This window comes from Cannabis sativa, chromosome 2 (genome assembly GCF_029168945.1).
Source record: "Cannabis sativa cultivar Pink pepper isolate KNU-18-1 chromosome 2, ASM2916894v1, whole genome shotgun sequence".
Taxonomy (NCBI): domain Eukaryota; kingdom Viridiplantae; phylum Streptophyta; class Magnoliopsida; order Rosales; family Cannabaceae; genus Cannabis; species Cannabis sativa.
In genome coordinates, this window is record NC_083602.1 from 65,521,596 (window position 1) to 65,537,872 (window position 16,277).

The 16,277-nt window shown below is 31.9% G+C and overlaps 1 protein-coding gene across 1 annotated transcript; it reads left to right on the top strand.

The window, feature by feature from the left end:
- Positions 1-12,332: 12,332 nt before the first annotated feature.
- LOC115721364 (uncharacterized) lies at positions 12,333-15,996 on the top strand. The gene is made up of 3 exons (XM_030650649.2): positions 12,333-12,998; positions 13,925-14,092; positions 14,230-15,996. Exons 1-3 carry the CDS (start codon positions 12,453-12,455, stop codon positions 15,976-15,978), a joined length of 2,463 nt encoding a protein of 820 aa, XP_030506509.2. The 5' UTR covers positions 12,333-12,452; the 3' UTR covers positions 15,979-15,996.
- The last annotated feature ends 281 nt before the right edge of the window (positions 15,997-16,277 follow it).

A 16,277-nucleotide genomic window follows, 5' to 3' on the forward strand; every position in this document is an offset into this window, starting at 1 on the left:
ATGAGCTTTATTATTAAGATATTCGATCTCCATTGTGGGTTTTACACCGCGTTTGTTTTAGTGAGTAATCCTCCCTAATGGAGGAACGTTCATTAGCAATTTCGCACCGTTTAACCTCGCATGATAAGTAGTTTGTAAGTGTTTTGTATGGTATGGATCACCCTAATGGTGGCGACCATACTTGACTTGCAAATTGCGAAACAATGGTGGAAGCTCATAAGATAGAATTGCCTTGACTCTCGCCTAAACGGGACAACGCTGGATTCCAATCTTGATTGAATAAAAGGTTGCTAGAATGTTTAACATTTTAGACGAGCTGACAACTCTATTCAATGAATGGTAGCTTTGACTCTCGCCTAAACGGGACACTGATATCAGTTTGTTGAAAACCTTGGAAATTATTTAGGATTGTATGTTTTAGTATTTTCACTTGTCATTCCTACTTGCTATATGCTTATAATTTCTGAATTGTGTATGAATTTATATTGAACCATGTTATTTTCTGTTATTAAGTTGTAGTTTAATTTCGAATCTTCATTGTTGGTCTAACTTGGCTTGTTTATCTAATGAAATAAATTCCTAGTGGATTTTCACCATTAGACATACATAATAGTGTTAGATCTCGAAAGATAAATAATGTATATGCGACTTCTAGCTGTTCATCAATTGATGACACCTTAGACTAGTATTTTTACGATATGAAACAAGAAGATCGTATAAATAAGATTACTTTGACTTTCGATAATCGAAGCATCGTTGGATTCTTATTTTAAACGAAATTATCCTAATTCCTCTTAGCTTATTCATTTCGAATTAGCTTTAAAAACATATCATTGGATGAATAGTCTATAAATCATTTCATGTCATTTTATATGACGCATATGATTATAATCCCGAAATTCTATTCCCAATTGATATAAATCCTCAATCTTAGAAATCTCCTACTTGTATGGGCAAATCTGACTTAGAGTTTAAATAGTAGTGGTGGTCCAAGAAAGAATTACTCATTATATTTGGTTGAATTTAAGTCTTTGACTTTAATTTTAGAATCCAAACAGAAATTTTCTTATATTTCTAATTCCAGATACAATACAGTTACACTTTCTCAAGTGTTTAATATCCATCTTTTATTAATGGATTCAAACTGTATGGAATATGAGTTAGGTATTCTGTGACCAGAATCCACTTGCACTATTCTAAGAATTCTTTTATAAACCTAAGTCATCAAAAGACACTACCACATTTTTTTTAATCTATGGCATTTGTATCTTGTTCATAGTGGATTTGACAAGATCAATCTCTGCAAAGAGTTAATATGCCTATATCCACTGAAAGTAGTTCATCTCATTCGCAGATGGATGTACACTCAGGGGTGGATATGAGTTTTTTGTTGTATTCTTAAAACGATAACTCCAGATTATACCTTATGCAAAGAAATTTGAAATGTTTGAAAAATTTCATTAATTTCTAGCAATGGTTAAAACCATTAAGGTAAGTGGCTAAAGATCTTGCGAACTGATAGGGGTGGAGAAATAGTTAGTAGATATGCAGTTCAAAGATCATTAATTGATTTTTGAATTATATCCAAACTTACCTCCCCAGAAATTTCGAGTTGCAAGTTGATGATTAGTTACTAGTCGTTGCCTAATTCCTTCTATGGTAATACAATTTCAGAATGATGTAATGGTTGTATACTTAATGTAAATCATTACTAGATTCATGGATGACCTAATCAAAATCTTAAGAAAAGCTAGAACTGTTAACCATGGTTTGTTAGCTATTCTAAGTGATTAGGGGTGGACCATCCCATTGTCAATAGATAAGAAAGTGTTTGTTCAAACAAATACTACTTTTCTAAGATAATGACTAAGTCTGAAAACAAGTAGCAAATAAAGGAGATATTTAATTCTTGATTCCAAAAGTGTTCTATCATCTTATTTGATATATGATGATCCCACTGCCTCTGTTGTCTTGTCACAACCGAAGAGATTAATACCATTTAGTTTTCTTCGACATAATTCACGGTACCTTGTCGTAGTGGGAGAGTTTCTAGGAACTCACCTTCTCATGACTTGGGAGACACTAGTGATTAAAATCCATTGTGAGTTTAAACAAGTAATGGATTGTCAAGATAAGAAACTAAGAAGAAAAGCCAATAGAACTATAATTTAATCCATTCACATGGAATAACCTAAAGTTTTCTATTACAAGGACATAAAAGGAAATTTTAGTTAATAAGTCTATTCAATGGACTTAACAAAACTTCCTGTTCCTAGTATTATAGGTTTGAGTTTATCTAAACCTATGGCTTGTGGTATACCTGGTAATTACTTACTCTAATGCAAGCAACTTATTTTAGTAAGATGCTGAAGCATTTTCTTTCTAATGGAAATCTATAGAAGTTTCACAACTTCTTAGGCATAGATTTTATTTATCTAAGGAAAAGTCTTAACTATTCCGGAAAAGATAAAGCCATGAAAGAATTTCTTATATCAACAGTGAGAGGTCTTGGATATGCTTTTGTATGCCTTAGACCAGACACCTGCTGTTGAGTGGGAGTAATGAGTAGGTATCAGATTAATCCAGGAGAAGAACATTGGAAGACAATCAAGTAAATTCTAAGATTAAGAAGAGGAACTATATGTTAGTCTATAAGGGTATGTTTAAAACTCTTAGACTACACCATATCAGATTTCGAAATTTGCCTTTGTGCTAGTAAATCTTTCTGATAAGATGGTGGTTACTCTGGGGGTGGAATAGTGATTTTGGAGAAGTGTAAAAACCTATCTGAATTCTCTAGGTCTACCAGAGAGAGACTGAATGTTAAAGCTGCAGGAAAGGTACTTATTCAGCCTAAGGAAAGTTCTATACATCTTTGGCACCATTCCAAATTGCCTTAAACTACTAGTGTTAATTTCCTGATTAACCAAAAGTAGTTGCCAAAGATATAGAATCCAGTATCCCAAGAGAGTAGACATATAGAGAGGAATTTCACATTATCAATGATTTTGTGATTAAGGAAGAGTAATGGTGGAGAAAAGGTTGTGGTTAATTCAACCTTTCAGATCCTATTACGAGGAGTTTACTACTACTACACTTGATTTGTATATCAAGGTGTTGAGATTATTTGAAACGCACTTTTTGTTTTATATTAGTGCAAGTGGGAGTTTGTTGGGTTTTATGCCCTAAATAAAACTCATTTCAATATAATCAGATTTACTTATTAATATAGATCAGAAATAACATTTAATGTTGCATGGTTCACATGATTTATTTCATGATTATATGTACATAATGTATAAATTCATCTGAAACACTTTTCACATACTTGATCCTGTTTATTGTGCCGTCAACACATTGGAAAGTAAACATGACTATGTGAATAAAGTTTCCTAGATTTATCAGACATAGGGTTTTACTGATACGATAATCTACAACAGAGTTTACTTGCATTTGGAGAAGTGCTATGTTCTTTCCAGAGCATTTGTTAAAGTAAAGCTCAGGTTGGATGCATGGAGTATGCATCAGAAGGGACCGATATTGAACTTTGACTTAGATTTATTAAACTTACCGTAAAATCTATTCAAGTCAATATCGCCTAGTTGATCCTAGATCAAATGTTCTTAATCCTTTTATGATTAGGCTCAATCTTGAAAGGTTATTCGTGTTCTTTGATTTGTTAGTTAAGCCTACTTTTAGGTCAGGGTGATACGTACATTTTGGGAACACGGTAGTGCAATTGAGTGGGAGTGCTATCATAAACATGGAATCTATAGCTTCTATCTGGCGAATAGTAAGCAAAGGATGATCTCCTTCGAGCTTGACCAAACGAACATAAATGGTGGAGTACTCATTTCACATAAGCTGAAATATCATTTATATGGGGTCAAGTGTTTTAAGGAATAAATACATTGTAGGGTGTAACGGTAATCTAATCCCTTTACAGTGTAGATCATTCATATAGAGGATCATTGATCACATTAGGATTATAACAATGGATAACTAATGATGTGTCTATATGGTGGAACATATAGAGCATTCTATATACTGAGAGTGCAATTCTAAGTTTTATGCGTGGATTCAACAAAGAATTAATAAGTTAGTGAATTTTAGTGCTAAATTCTTGATCTACTTATTGGAAGCTCGGTTATATAGACCCATGGTCCCCCCACTAGTTGAGATAATATTGCTTGTAAGACTCATGTAATTGGTTTTGATTAATCAATTATAATTCTCAAATTAGACTATGTCTATTTGTGAATTTTTCACTAAGTAAGGGCGAAATTGTAAAGAAATAGTTTATAGGGGCATATTTGTTAATTATGATACTTTGTATGGTTCAATTAATAAATATGATAAATGACAATATTATTTAATAATTATTTATAGTTATTAAATAGTTAGAATTGACATTTAAATGGTTGAATTAGAAAATTGGCGTTTTTGAGAAAATCATATGCAGAAAAGGTAAAACTGCAAAATTGCAAAAAGTGAGGCCCAAATCCACTAGTATAGGGCCAGCCACTTTTGTAGGAAATTTAAACTGATATTTTCATTATTTTAATGCCAAATAATTCAAACCTAACCCTAGTGGAATACTATAAATAGATAGTGAAGGCTTCAGGAAAATTACACTAAATTTTCTACACTTCTGATTCAGAAAAAACCTGAGCCTTTCTCTCTCCCTATCTTTAGCTGCCACTTCTTCTTTCTCTTCCCTCTTGAATTTCGAAATCCTTAGTGTATGAGTAGTGCCCACACACAACAAGTCATACCTCAATCATAGTGAGGAAGATCGTGAAGAAAGATCATCAGCAAAGGAGTTTCAGCATCAAAGATTCAGAGAAAGAGATCCAGGTTCAGATATTGATAATGCTCTGCTACAGAAAGGAATCAATGGCTAGATATCTGAACGGAAGGAGTCATTATGTTTCGCTGCACCCAATGTAAGGTTTCCTAAACTTTATATGTGTTTATTTCATCGTTTTAGAAAGTTCATATTTAGGGTGTTAATCAACATACTTGTGAGTAGATCTAAGATCCTGGTAAAATAATTTCCAACAAGGAGAAACTTGCTGAAACAAAAATAGAGAATGCATTCAGTATGCTTGCAGATGCTAGTACTTCTGATACTAGTACAACTGGTGAACATGCTAAGGAATAGGTTGAGCCTTTTAGTAGTAATAGGTCCAAAACAAGAGAGGGAGAGTTCCCTCTCTTGCCAATGGATAAGTTTCTTTGTTGGAACATTCAAGGAGCCAAAAACCAACAAAACAAAGACTAATAAAGCAATTTACTAACTCACAAGGGGTTGGGTTTGTTGGTCTCCTTGATACAAGGGTCAAGGCTCATAAACATGGAGCCTTGTACCTAAATATTTTTGATGGGTGGTGTTTTCATCTAACATCGCTTGGCATAAAGGTGGAAGAATAGTAATGGCTTGGAACCCTCTAAGTTACAACGTTGACATTATTAAATGCACAAGTCAATTTATGCATTTAAAAGTAATGATTCTCATTATAGTAGCTATCTCATAGTGGTGTATGCATATAATGATCGAATTGGAAGAGTGGAATTATGGAAAGACTTATGTGAGATTGCAACAAAGGATAGTTGGTTATTGATGGGTAATTTTAATGATATATTGGCCAATGAAGAAAGAATCGGACACAAAGTAAAGTATCATCCTGATACAGATTTCATTGATTGTGTTCAACACTGCTAATTGGAGGATGTTAAAGCAACTGGTAATTTCTTCACATGGATAAATAAGCAGCAAGGGGATGATCGTATCTTTTCCAAGATTGACAGGATTATGGCCAATCAATCCTGGCTTGATGATTTTCCCACTGTTGAAGCTGCTTTTCTTAATGAAGGGCTTTTTGATAACTCTCATGTGATTTTTACTTTATATCCTCAATGGAAAGGGGGGAAGAAACTCTTCAAGTATTTCAGGATGTGGAAAAATCATCTTGAGTATGAAACAAACTCAGGGAGATTTGGTCACAGCGAATTCCTTGAACAAAAATGTATCAGGCAATTAGCAAGCTTAAAGCTCTAAAGTTAGTTTTCAAGGAGGTCAATAAGAAAGGTTTTTCTAACCTACATTCTGCTGATTTGAAAACCAAACTTGATCTTAAAGATATTCAGGAGAAATTGCAGCATGACCCTTTGAACCATGATTTGATTGCTGCTGAACAGGAAGCAAGATTATTCATCTTTTCTGCAGCAAAAAGCTAAGGCATCCTGGATTCAAAATGGTGATTCCAATACTACCTTGTTCCACGCAAGCATTAAGCAAAGAATAAGGCAAAACCAAATTTTTTCGATAGAACAATAAGATGGGACCAGAGTACATGAAACACATTAGATTACTGAAGCTTTTGTTACTTACTATAAGTCCTTATTGGGGTCCTAGATGGAAGGAAGGAGAACAATTTCAACTAAAACAATCAATAGAGGCCCTGCTCTATCTAAGTCTCAAGCTACTATACTAATACAGAAATTCACTAAGGAGGGAGTGAGGCAGGTCTTATTTAAGATTCCTGGAAACAAAGCCCTTGAACCTGATGGGTATTGTAATAAAATTATTTATAGATTTAAAACATAAATTAGATATTTTCTAATAACTAATTATTTTGAATAATATATATACAATATATTTTTTTTTCAAATAATTCTATCAATTTCTCCTTAATTCTCTTATTTTTCTAATTTTTTTATTCTACTTTAAATTCTCTCCTTTCATTTTTCTATTTTTATTCTTTTTTATTTATTTAGAGATCATTAATTAATTATTTTTTATTTAACTTTATTCAATTAAAGATCACTAATTTTATCAAAAAATTAAAATTATTAATTAAATAAAAATTAAACGAAATATATAACTGTATATGATAACTAATGGTTCACGTTATGTATAAAAATAAATACTTACCGATCATTATTTGATTTATTTACAGAACAAATCTACTGGAAATGATATTAATGATGACTACATGTGAGATACAGTGATGATGTCGATTTTAAATGTAGTGGTGACTACAAATGAGATATGGTGATGACAGTTATTTTGAAGATATTTTTTTGTATGCTTTCTTCATATAAAAGAAATTGTATGATGATTTTTTTTAATAAAAAAAAATCTTTAGAGTATTTTATATAGATTTATTATTTTTTTAAAAAAATTATACATAAAAATATGTTTGAAATTATTTCATATAATTTTATTATTCAATTAATATTTATACATATAATTTCAAATTTTTATAAACAATTGCACGTTAAGTACGGCATATTTACTAGTTTGTATATATAAAACATACGGACGTACCATATATATAATTCAATCAGAAAATTAAAATGCCGGACAATATGAAATGTTGATATAACAAATAATGCTACCGAAATGGGAGAAACAAATTAAAAATGGGATATATCACATTTAGTTAATGCATAAGGCACCACTGATGAAACTATATATTTTCACACTATCCCGACAAATAAAGATCAATTTCATGCATAGGATCCCACCATATGAGGCCTATGATGTGTGTCGTAGGGCTGCTTCAAATTCTCACGAGAACAAGAAAAAAAGGTTTCAATTTCTTAAGGCTTCTTTTGATGTCAGCGCACATACAATATGAAAAGTGGGTTTCCGGGTGCATGTGGAACCCCAATTACTTATTGTTTTTTCCCAAATTAAGCACTAGAGAGGATGAGCTCTCTCGTGACATTGTGCTACTTCAACTACGTAAGCAAATTAGGTACTAATAGTAATAAACCCCACCTCTCTCGTGACATTGTGCTCCTTAGCTTACAATGTAATTTTATTTTATTTAAAATATTTCGTAAATGTTTTCAAAATATATGAATAATTTACTATACTGTAGATAGACTTCAAACAAATTATCTCGTATAAAATAAAAATAAGAATTAACAAATGCTATATGGATCTTTTTCTTTAGTAAATTATACATGTATTCTTTTAAAAATAAATACAAAATAGATATATATTTATTTTTTGAAAAAATAATGCAATTTTATTAATAGTAATCAGCAAAACAATCGGTGTGCATTTCTCCTGTTGAAAATACAACTAGAATGAGAATCAGAAAAACAAGCAAACTGATCGAGCGATTGATTTCCCAAATCGTTTTACAAAAAAAAAAAAAAAAAAACTAGAATAAAATCAAATGAAAAAGATTGCAGCATCATAGTTAATCTTAAAAACACCTATATTACCTCTCAAAAAACACAACAGTAGATATGTTGCAATAGGTTCATTCAACCTGTATTCGTGACTACTATGCAAGGTACGTAACTGCACCACTAATAATCTCTTTACTCGCAGAAAACTCGTTATTCTCAACTACTAACAGCAATTTAATCGCAAAGCATCGAAAAATAAAAAGACAAACCAACCACGAATTATAAAATAAAACAAAACCATGCATGTCACAGAGAACAAGACTAATCATAGTAATCTAAACAAAAGATACTCAAAAGTATGTCGTTGAGATAAGAATAATTGCAGTAGCAAAAATATAAATCCCGAACAAGGCACGTCTAAACAAAGAAAGAGACGTAGAAAAAAACAACCTCAAGCGGCTAATTAAGGATTTAGAAAAATTTATAAAATATTTTAAATAAGTAAAATACAATAAAATTGTATAACTACAGAAAATTATCTAAGATTACAGTTAAAGTATAAAGTGAAATCTTACATAAAATATAGGGATACATGATTCTTCTATTTCTAGAATAGAAAAGGAAAAGAAAAAAAAAACATCCGCCTATGAATGAGAGTGCACGGTACACTTCCGTTTTTTTTTTTAAAAAAAAAAATGTACAGTAGAATTTTAAACAATGATTTGATTTGAATATATTGGAAATATTTTTTTTTTCTTCCTTAATTTTTGTCGAACGAATTAAATGAAAGAGAAAGGGGACACAGAGGGATCGATATTCTTGCTTTTCAACTAACCTTTTTTCGAACTATATTATATATTATTGATAAGCGCAATATAAACTCATGTAGCTGAGTTAGAACATCTGAATCGCTTCTCACTTCTCACTTGACCCTTCCATCGGTTGAAGGAACACACATTCGTACAAATATTAGGACATAAACATTAATGGGTGGAAATCTAGGAAAATTCCACTTAGATTCTATTATATATATAATCTGAAACACCCTATTCGTCATTTAATTTATTAGCTTTTTAATTACTTCATGTAACATTAAATTTCAAATAAGATCCTTTTCAAAAAAACAATTGCAAATAAGATGAATAACTTTAGTATATATAGTATTTAATTGTTTTTAATCTCCACTAATAGTATATTATCAATCTTATTTGGTTTTCCGGATTGGATCATCCGTTCAATAGTAATACTAGTCTAGGAGTCACCATTCTCTATTAATTTCTTTTTCTTCTATATTTTAGGAGCATTGTTAACACCAATAAAATTTTATTAAAGTAAAATATGTGTATTATTTATTATTAAATTACCTCAATAATAATATTACTAGTACACCATAAATACTTTTAAACATTTTTAAAAAGTATTTTTTTAATTAATTAAAGAAAATTTAATATAAATATACATACATGCTTACATTTATATATATCACCCAAAAAAATTAAAAATAAAAATTATATCCACATTAAGTTTGATATATTTAATATTATTATTATTAAAATAAAAATTGCATCATATATTTTTAATAATCATATTATCTATATCTTTCGGAATTGGAACATTTCTTTTTTTTCTCTTTTTCTTTTTTGCGCATGCACAACTTGGCCACATAAAAGCTCCTACAAAGACTTTACAGTAATTGGGTTATAATAATCTTTAATTAATTTTGCTGCTTTAATTTAAACTATAATGTATAGTCTGTCTTTGTAAGGTTGACTGACATTAATGAATAGATCATTACTATATAACGACGCCAAAAAACATGGAGGCTGGCTTAAATGTTGTAAAGTGTGTGCATGCATGTGTGTCTTTTTATCTCTCTAAATATATAATGCCAAAGGCACACACTTGGTTTAGTTTACAACTGTTTTTATGACCATCACATGACACGTTAATTGGATATATATAAATATATATCTATATATAAACATAAATATATATGTGTCATGTGTGTATTCTTCATCAATGTAACCCAAGTGGTTAAATTTCTTCCACTTGCGGAAGCACCATGCATTAAAACGATAATACAGACCAGAATATTATAACTACAAGACGTACAGTATCAACAATGTATCATTTTAGTGCATATGCATAAAAATAAAAATAATAATTAAGTCAAAAAGAACTTGCACTAAATGTATGCATATCTCATCATCCTTAATCCATGCTCTGCACTAGCTAATAAGAAATTATTAGAAAATTAAAGAAAAAGACAAAGGAAAAGGAAGTAATTTGACCTAAATATTGCTGAATATTGGTTTACTATTTTCTTATTAAAGGATATATATAGGGGGAAATAAATTGATAAACAATTAACATAAAACCGACGATCGAAAAGTTATGTCCAATAAAGAAAGGGAAAAAGCCTACTATTCTGAGTAAGAGTAATATAGGAACTTGGTCTAATATTCATTAAATTCCTTTATCGATAAGTACATCCCCGCGCGTGGCGGCGCCGCGCGGTCCACTTAGATGGTAATAGAAAGTGCCAAAGTAAAAAAATATATGAAAGAGTTATCCTGTATATATATATACCTTTACATATCCTCTTAGTAGAATAAATATATACCTATCATGCAAAAACCATGTATAGATAAATACATATTCAAAAGAAATATATATTTGTATGCATATCCAATGTGTTAGATACATTCATCAACTTGATTTTTTTTAACGTACGTCAGCATTATATTTACGTAATATACAGATGATTATTAATGTATATTCTAATCTTTTTAGTGAATTAAATGTTCTACTTTGTAAAACGCACTAATTCCTTTATGATTATATTTCACAATATATTTTTCTTTTTTGACGTGTATTTCACAATATTTATAAAACAAAACTTAAACCTGCAATATCTATATTTTCATCCAATATTGAAGCACACAATAAATAAATAATAATAATAACGATGAACAGATCAATGAGGATGAAAATACTAGTAATCAGCATTACTACTACTAAATTTAATTATATTAAGGTGCCGTTTGGTAACACTTTTGTTTTTTAATTTTTTAATCAAAAAATGAAAGTAAAATTTTTATTTTTAAAAAATTTATTTTTGAAAAACAAAAATGCGTTCTGTAACTACTTTTGTTTTTCAATTTTAAAAACAGAAAACAAAAGTGTGTTCTGTAAAGTTCATTTTTATTTTTATTTTTTGATTTTATTTAAGTCGGGTCTAGGTCCGGGGTCGGATTCGGGTTCAAGTCAAAAGCCGGGTTCAGCGCCAGGGCCGTGGGGAGGGGATTTGGGTCCGGGTCTGGTCGTAATCCAAAAGATTGATTAAGAAAAAAAAAACTGTTTAAAAAAATATTGAAAGTGATTTTTGTTGTTTTTAAAATTTTGATTCTAATTATAAAATTGAAAAGTAAAAACAGTTTTATAGAACATGTTTTTGAAAAATATTTTTACTTTTCTACTTTTAAAAACAAAAAACTGATTAAAAAAGTGTTACCAAACACCACCTAAATACGTGTAGCACATGGAACAATTTTGGATGGAAATAAGCCATTTTAATTGCCAATGAAATTCATCAACATGATGTATTCATCACCACTATTACTTATTACACGTTAATATTGTTAAAATGCATGTATAAACATTACGTAACGTCACCGCGCGCATATTAATACATAAAAAATATATAATTAGATGCATATCTATAAATTTCACACTTTAACAGTATTCTTTCCAAAACAAATAAAAGAGCATCGTTATTAAGCACGATGGTGTGCCTAGCACCTCTCGACATGTCGCGTTGCGATTGATTAGCGATACTCCCTAAAAGCTATTATATTAAATTATATGAGATTCGATACTTAGTTGGACCAATATCAATATTGACATATAAAAAGGTACTAGGTACCATTGGTGCCCAATTACCATTTCTCCAAATAAAATCACACTTATTAATTACAATATATTTCTTATTCAATTTTGTATAAAGAACTTCTCTTCATATGTAATGATAACTAACAATTAAACTAAATTAAATTAATTAATAAAGTACCATATATATATATATATGGTCGAGTATTCCATTATAAACAAAACGTGGGCCCACTGGAGCCTTCCACATAGTTTCGATTACGACCTCACATTATAATTGCCTCTTATATAAACACTCCTCAACCCCCATCTCTATTAATTTCATAGCAGTACTGTAATACTCACACTCTCCTCTCTCTCATCCCCAAGAAGAAAAACCATATATTCATTCTAACGATAAGTAAATAATTAATATGGTTTCTTTTTTCGACCACACCGACCGAGCCCGAGCCACCTTGTTAACATGCCTAGCCGCAGCCTTCAGAACCGCAATCGCTTGCTCCATAGTGGCTTGTACAACTCTGTACGGCCCAGAATCCTTCCGCAGCGTGGTACGCTTCCCAGCATTCTCTTACGTGACGGTGATCCTTGTCGTGACAGACGCCACTCTGGGTGACACGTTGCGCGGCTGCTGGCTAGGTCTCCATGCCACGGTCCAGAGCCTTGGGCCGGCCATGCTCAGCCTCTGGCTGATAGGTCCATCTCGTTTCTCAGAAAGCGTGACTGCCCTGGCCGTTGCGCTTGGAGCTTTCGTTGTGGCCCTGCCTGAATCGACTCATCTGATCTCGAAGCGAATAGCGCTGGGCCAGATTGTGATTGTGTACGTTGTTGGGTTTATTAATGGTGAGCTAGACGAGGCTGTTATGCACCCCCTCCGCGTGGCGGCTAGCACTGGAGTTGGCCTCTCCGCTTGTGTCTTGGCTTTGCTGCTTCCTTTTCCTAGACTAGCTTTCAAGGAGGTACGTTTATATATTGATTAATTTGATATTTTTTCTTTCCAATCTGAATTATATGAAAAATTATTAAAGTTTAGATGAACACTATAGTTATGCACGTTCATCCATGTACATTAACTAGAAACTTTTTCCTCGTGATTTATGGGGCTATATATCTGAATATTCCTTGAGAATATATATATATATAGATTTATAATAAGAGGTAGTATAACTGTTGAAATATATAATCACTCACGAGATGCACAACGCTCATTAATTATAGATATGGTTAAAATAAAAATTAGACGTCATGTATTAAAAAGATAAACGTTTATTTTCAAAAATATATATATATATACGTTATGTTATTAATTAACAGATTTAATTAATTATATATTGCATGTTTTTAAAAAAAAAAACTATAACTGATATCAATTGAAAAATGCAAATTATTTGGATTTTTTAGATCAATTGAATTTTCTTATATATATGTTCATCAGTTCGGATTACCAACCAGTCAATAGTACTGCATCAATTAGTGGAAATATCAAGTTTCCCTTTCATTTTTTGTCCAATGGTATAGATACATATATGTAGTATTTTGACAAAAAACGTTTTGCTTGTGCCTTAGATAGGGAAAATATTGCATCACAAATATGTTTATGTAAATATTTATATAGGAAGAAAACAAAATAATAATTGCGTCACGAGAAAGGGAGTCAAATCTAGTGAAGTGATTGTCCGAGTCTGTAGTCACTGTATACAGCCAATAGGGCCGACTCATAGGCCATATAGTAAATATAACTAGTGGTGTACGGAAATTTCAGATGTTGACATTAATTATATTTAATTAAAGCCAAAGTATGTTCACATATACATAGTCATACTTAATTTTTATTTGTACATGTATATTCAAGCTGCTAATTTCCCTTGCATGCATGTTTCTTCAGGTGAAACACAATTGCCATCTCTATGGAGAGAATGCTTCAAAGAGACTAAACAACTTCGTGAAGGCCTATACCGCAGAGGATAAGACAACGGCACTTGAATCTATATCTCAAGCAAAAACATTGGCTGCTACCGGCACCAAACTTATTCAAAACATAAAAAGATTCCAAGTAAGAATATTATTTATTTATTTATTAGATCACACGTTAATATAATATATATATTTCTTATAGCAATTACTCCACTTATATAGCACCAATTAATTTTACCTTCCATTCATAATCTTACTATTAAAATGTTTCTACAGGAAAGCATGCGATGGGAGAGACCTCCACTGAGATGTTTGAAACCAAGCAGCATCTTAATGAACCCAGGAGACAAAATGCAAGATTTGGAAGTACCATTAAGAGGGTTAGAAATGGCTTTAAAAACCACAACTTCATTTCCTGTTAAAAATCTAACGGGAGAGCTCAGAGATGGTCTAGTTGTAATGGAGAACAACATGAACCTTGGTACTGTGGGAAGCTTACACTTGAACGAATCGTTTACAGTCCCTGAATCTGTTGAAGAAGATAAAAACTTCCTTCAAACATTGCCTAAGGATCTTCCACCAACCCATCAAGAATTACCCTCATTTTTCTTCCTCTTTTGCATGAAACTCCTTCACATAAAAAAGCTAGCCACAAAAACAATAAAACCCAGTACCCCAGGGCAGAAGGCTTCAACCGATAGAGATGACGATAGTATTTGGGCTTATATTTTTCCAAAACTGAGCAGCAACCAAAGGCTCATGTACGCATTCAAATGCTCGTTTTCATTGGGCCTTGCAGTGTTCTTTGGGCTTTTTTACAGCAGAGCCAATGGTTTCTGGGCCGGACTCCCAGTTGCCATAAGCCTATCCGCTGGCAGAGAGCCCACTTTCAGAGTTGCCAACCTTAAAGCCCAAGGGACTGTTTTGGGAACCATTTATGGAGTTTTGGTTTGGTTTCTATTCTCCAACATTTTACCATTAAGACTTTTTTCACTTCTCCCTTGGTTCATTTTCACTGGCTTTCTCCAACGTAGTCGGATGTACGGACAAGCCGGGGGTATTTCAGCCATCATTGGTGCCATCTTGGTTTTGGGCCGAGAAGGTTTTGGGCCTCCAAGCCAATTCGCTATAGCAAGAATTGTCGAAACCTTTATTGGGTTATCTTGTTCCATCTTGGTGGACTTACTCTTCCAACCCACTAGAGCTTCCACACTTACAAAAGTCCACCTCTCAAAAAGTCTCGACACGTTGAACGAGTGTATTGGGTCTTTGAGTACAAGCACCAAAGCCCTATTGGAAGAGAACCGAAAGAAGCTGAAGATGAACATTAGGGAGCTTGAGAATTTCATTAGTGAAGCTGAGCTGGAGCCCAATTTCTGGTTCGTGCCATTTCCTAGTGGCTCCTACGGAAAACTTACCAACTCTTTGTCCAAAATGGTCGATTTGCTTGACTTTAGTGCTCATGCATTGGGGTTTCTTCACCAATATTATTACTCCAATGATCATGATAACGAAATCATGATCAAAATTGACGGTGATGTCGACCTTTTCAAGAAACTGGTTTGTTCTTCCGTAACATGTTTTCAAGAGGTTAGTTTGATAAAATCATTGCCTATTCTCGAAGAGGAGTTTGAGAAGAACAAAATGCCACATGATGTGGAGATGGGAAAATACTCAAATAATGATAACTTTACCAACACTCAATTGAATGAAGAAGAGGTGGACATGATTTTGGGCTCTTACCTCCAACATTCAAGAGAAGTTATAGAGAAGATTAATAATGATGATAATAATAATAATAAACAACAAGTAGTAGTGGCTAATAATGATCATGATGGGGAGAAAATGATCAAAAGCCAAATGGTGACTCTGAGTTTGAGTGCTCTTGGGTTTTGCATAAGTCGTTTTATGAAAGAAACTAAGGAGATTGAAGTTGAAATGAAGGAAGTCGTTCAGTGGGAAAACCCTTCTAGCCGTGTTGATCTGTATAATATTTCCTGTATGATACGTGCTTTGAAGAAATAAAATAAAAAGCATTGTAAACATTATAATTGTTAAGTACATGCAATATTTTTTGCATTTTCCATCTTCACAAAAATAAGTAAAATAAAAATACAAGCTTTTCTTTTTAAAAAAAAATATATATCTATGTCTATATCTATTTTCTATATAAAATGTGATATCTAACAGAATTTTTAGTTTAATGTTATTTTTTTTTTTTGAATTTTTAAGTTAATATTCTTTATTAATTTTATGATATTATTATATATATTTAAAAATAAAAATTATATAAATATTTTTTATAAAGAAATTTAAATTTAAAT

What these genes read in the sequence shown, in the direction of transcription:
- LOC115721364 (XM_030650649.2), top strand. Translation starts at nt 12,453, where the DNA reads ATGGTTTCTTTTTTCGACCACACCGACCGAGCCCGAGCCACCTTGTTA. An exon ending in CTAGACTAGCTTTCAAGGAG is followed by an intron (nt 12,999 to 13,924) that starts GTACGTTTATAT and finishes ATGTTTCTTCAG; the next exon opens with GTGAAACACAATTGCCATCT. An exon ending in AAAACATAAAAAGATTCCAA is followed by an intron (nt 14,093 to 14,229) that starts GTAAGAATATTA and finishes ATGTTTCTACAG; the next exon opens with GAAAGCATGCGATGGGAGAG.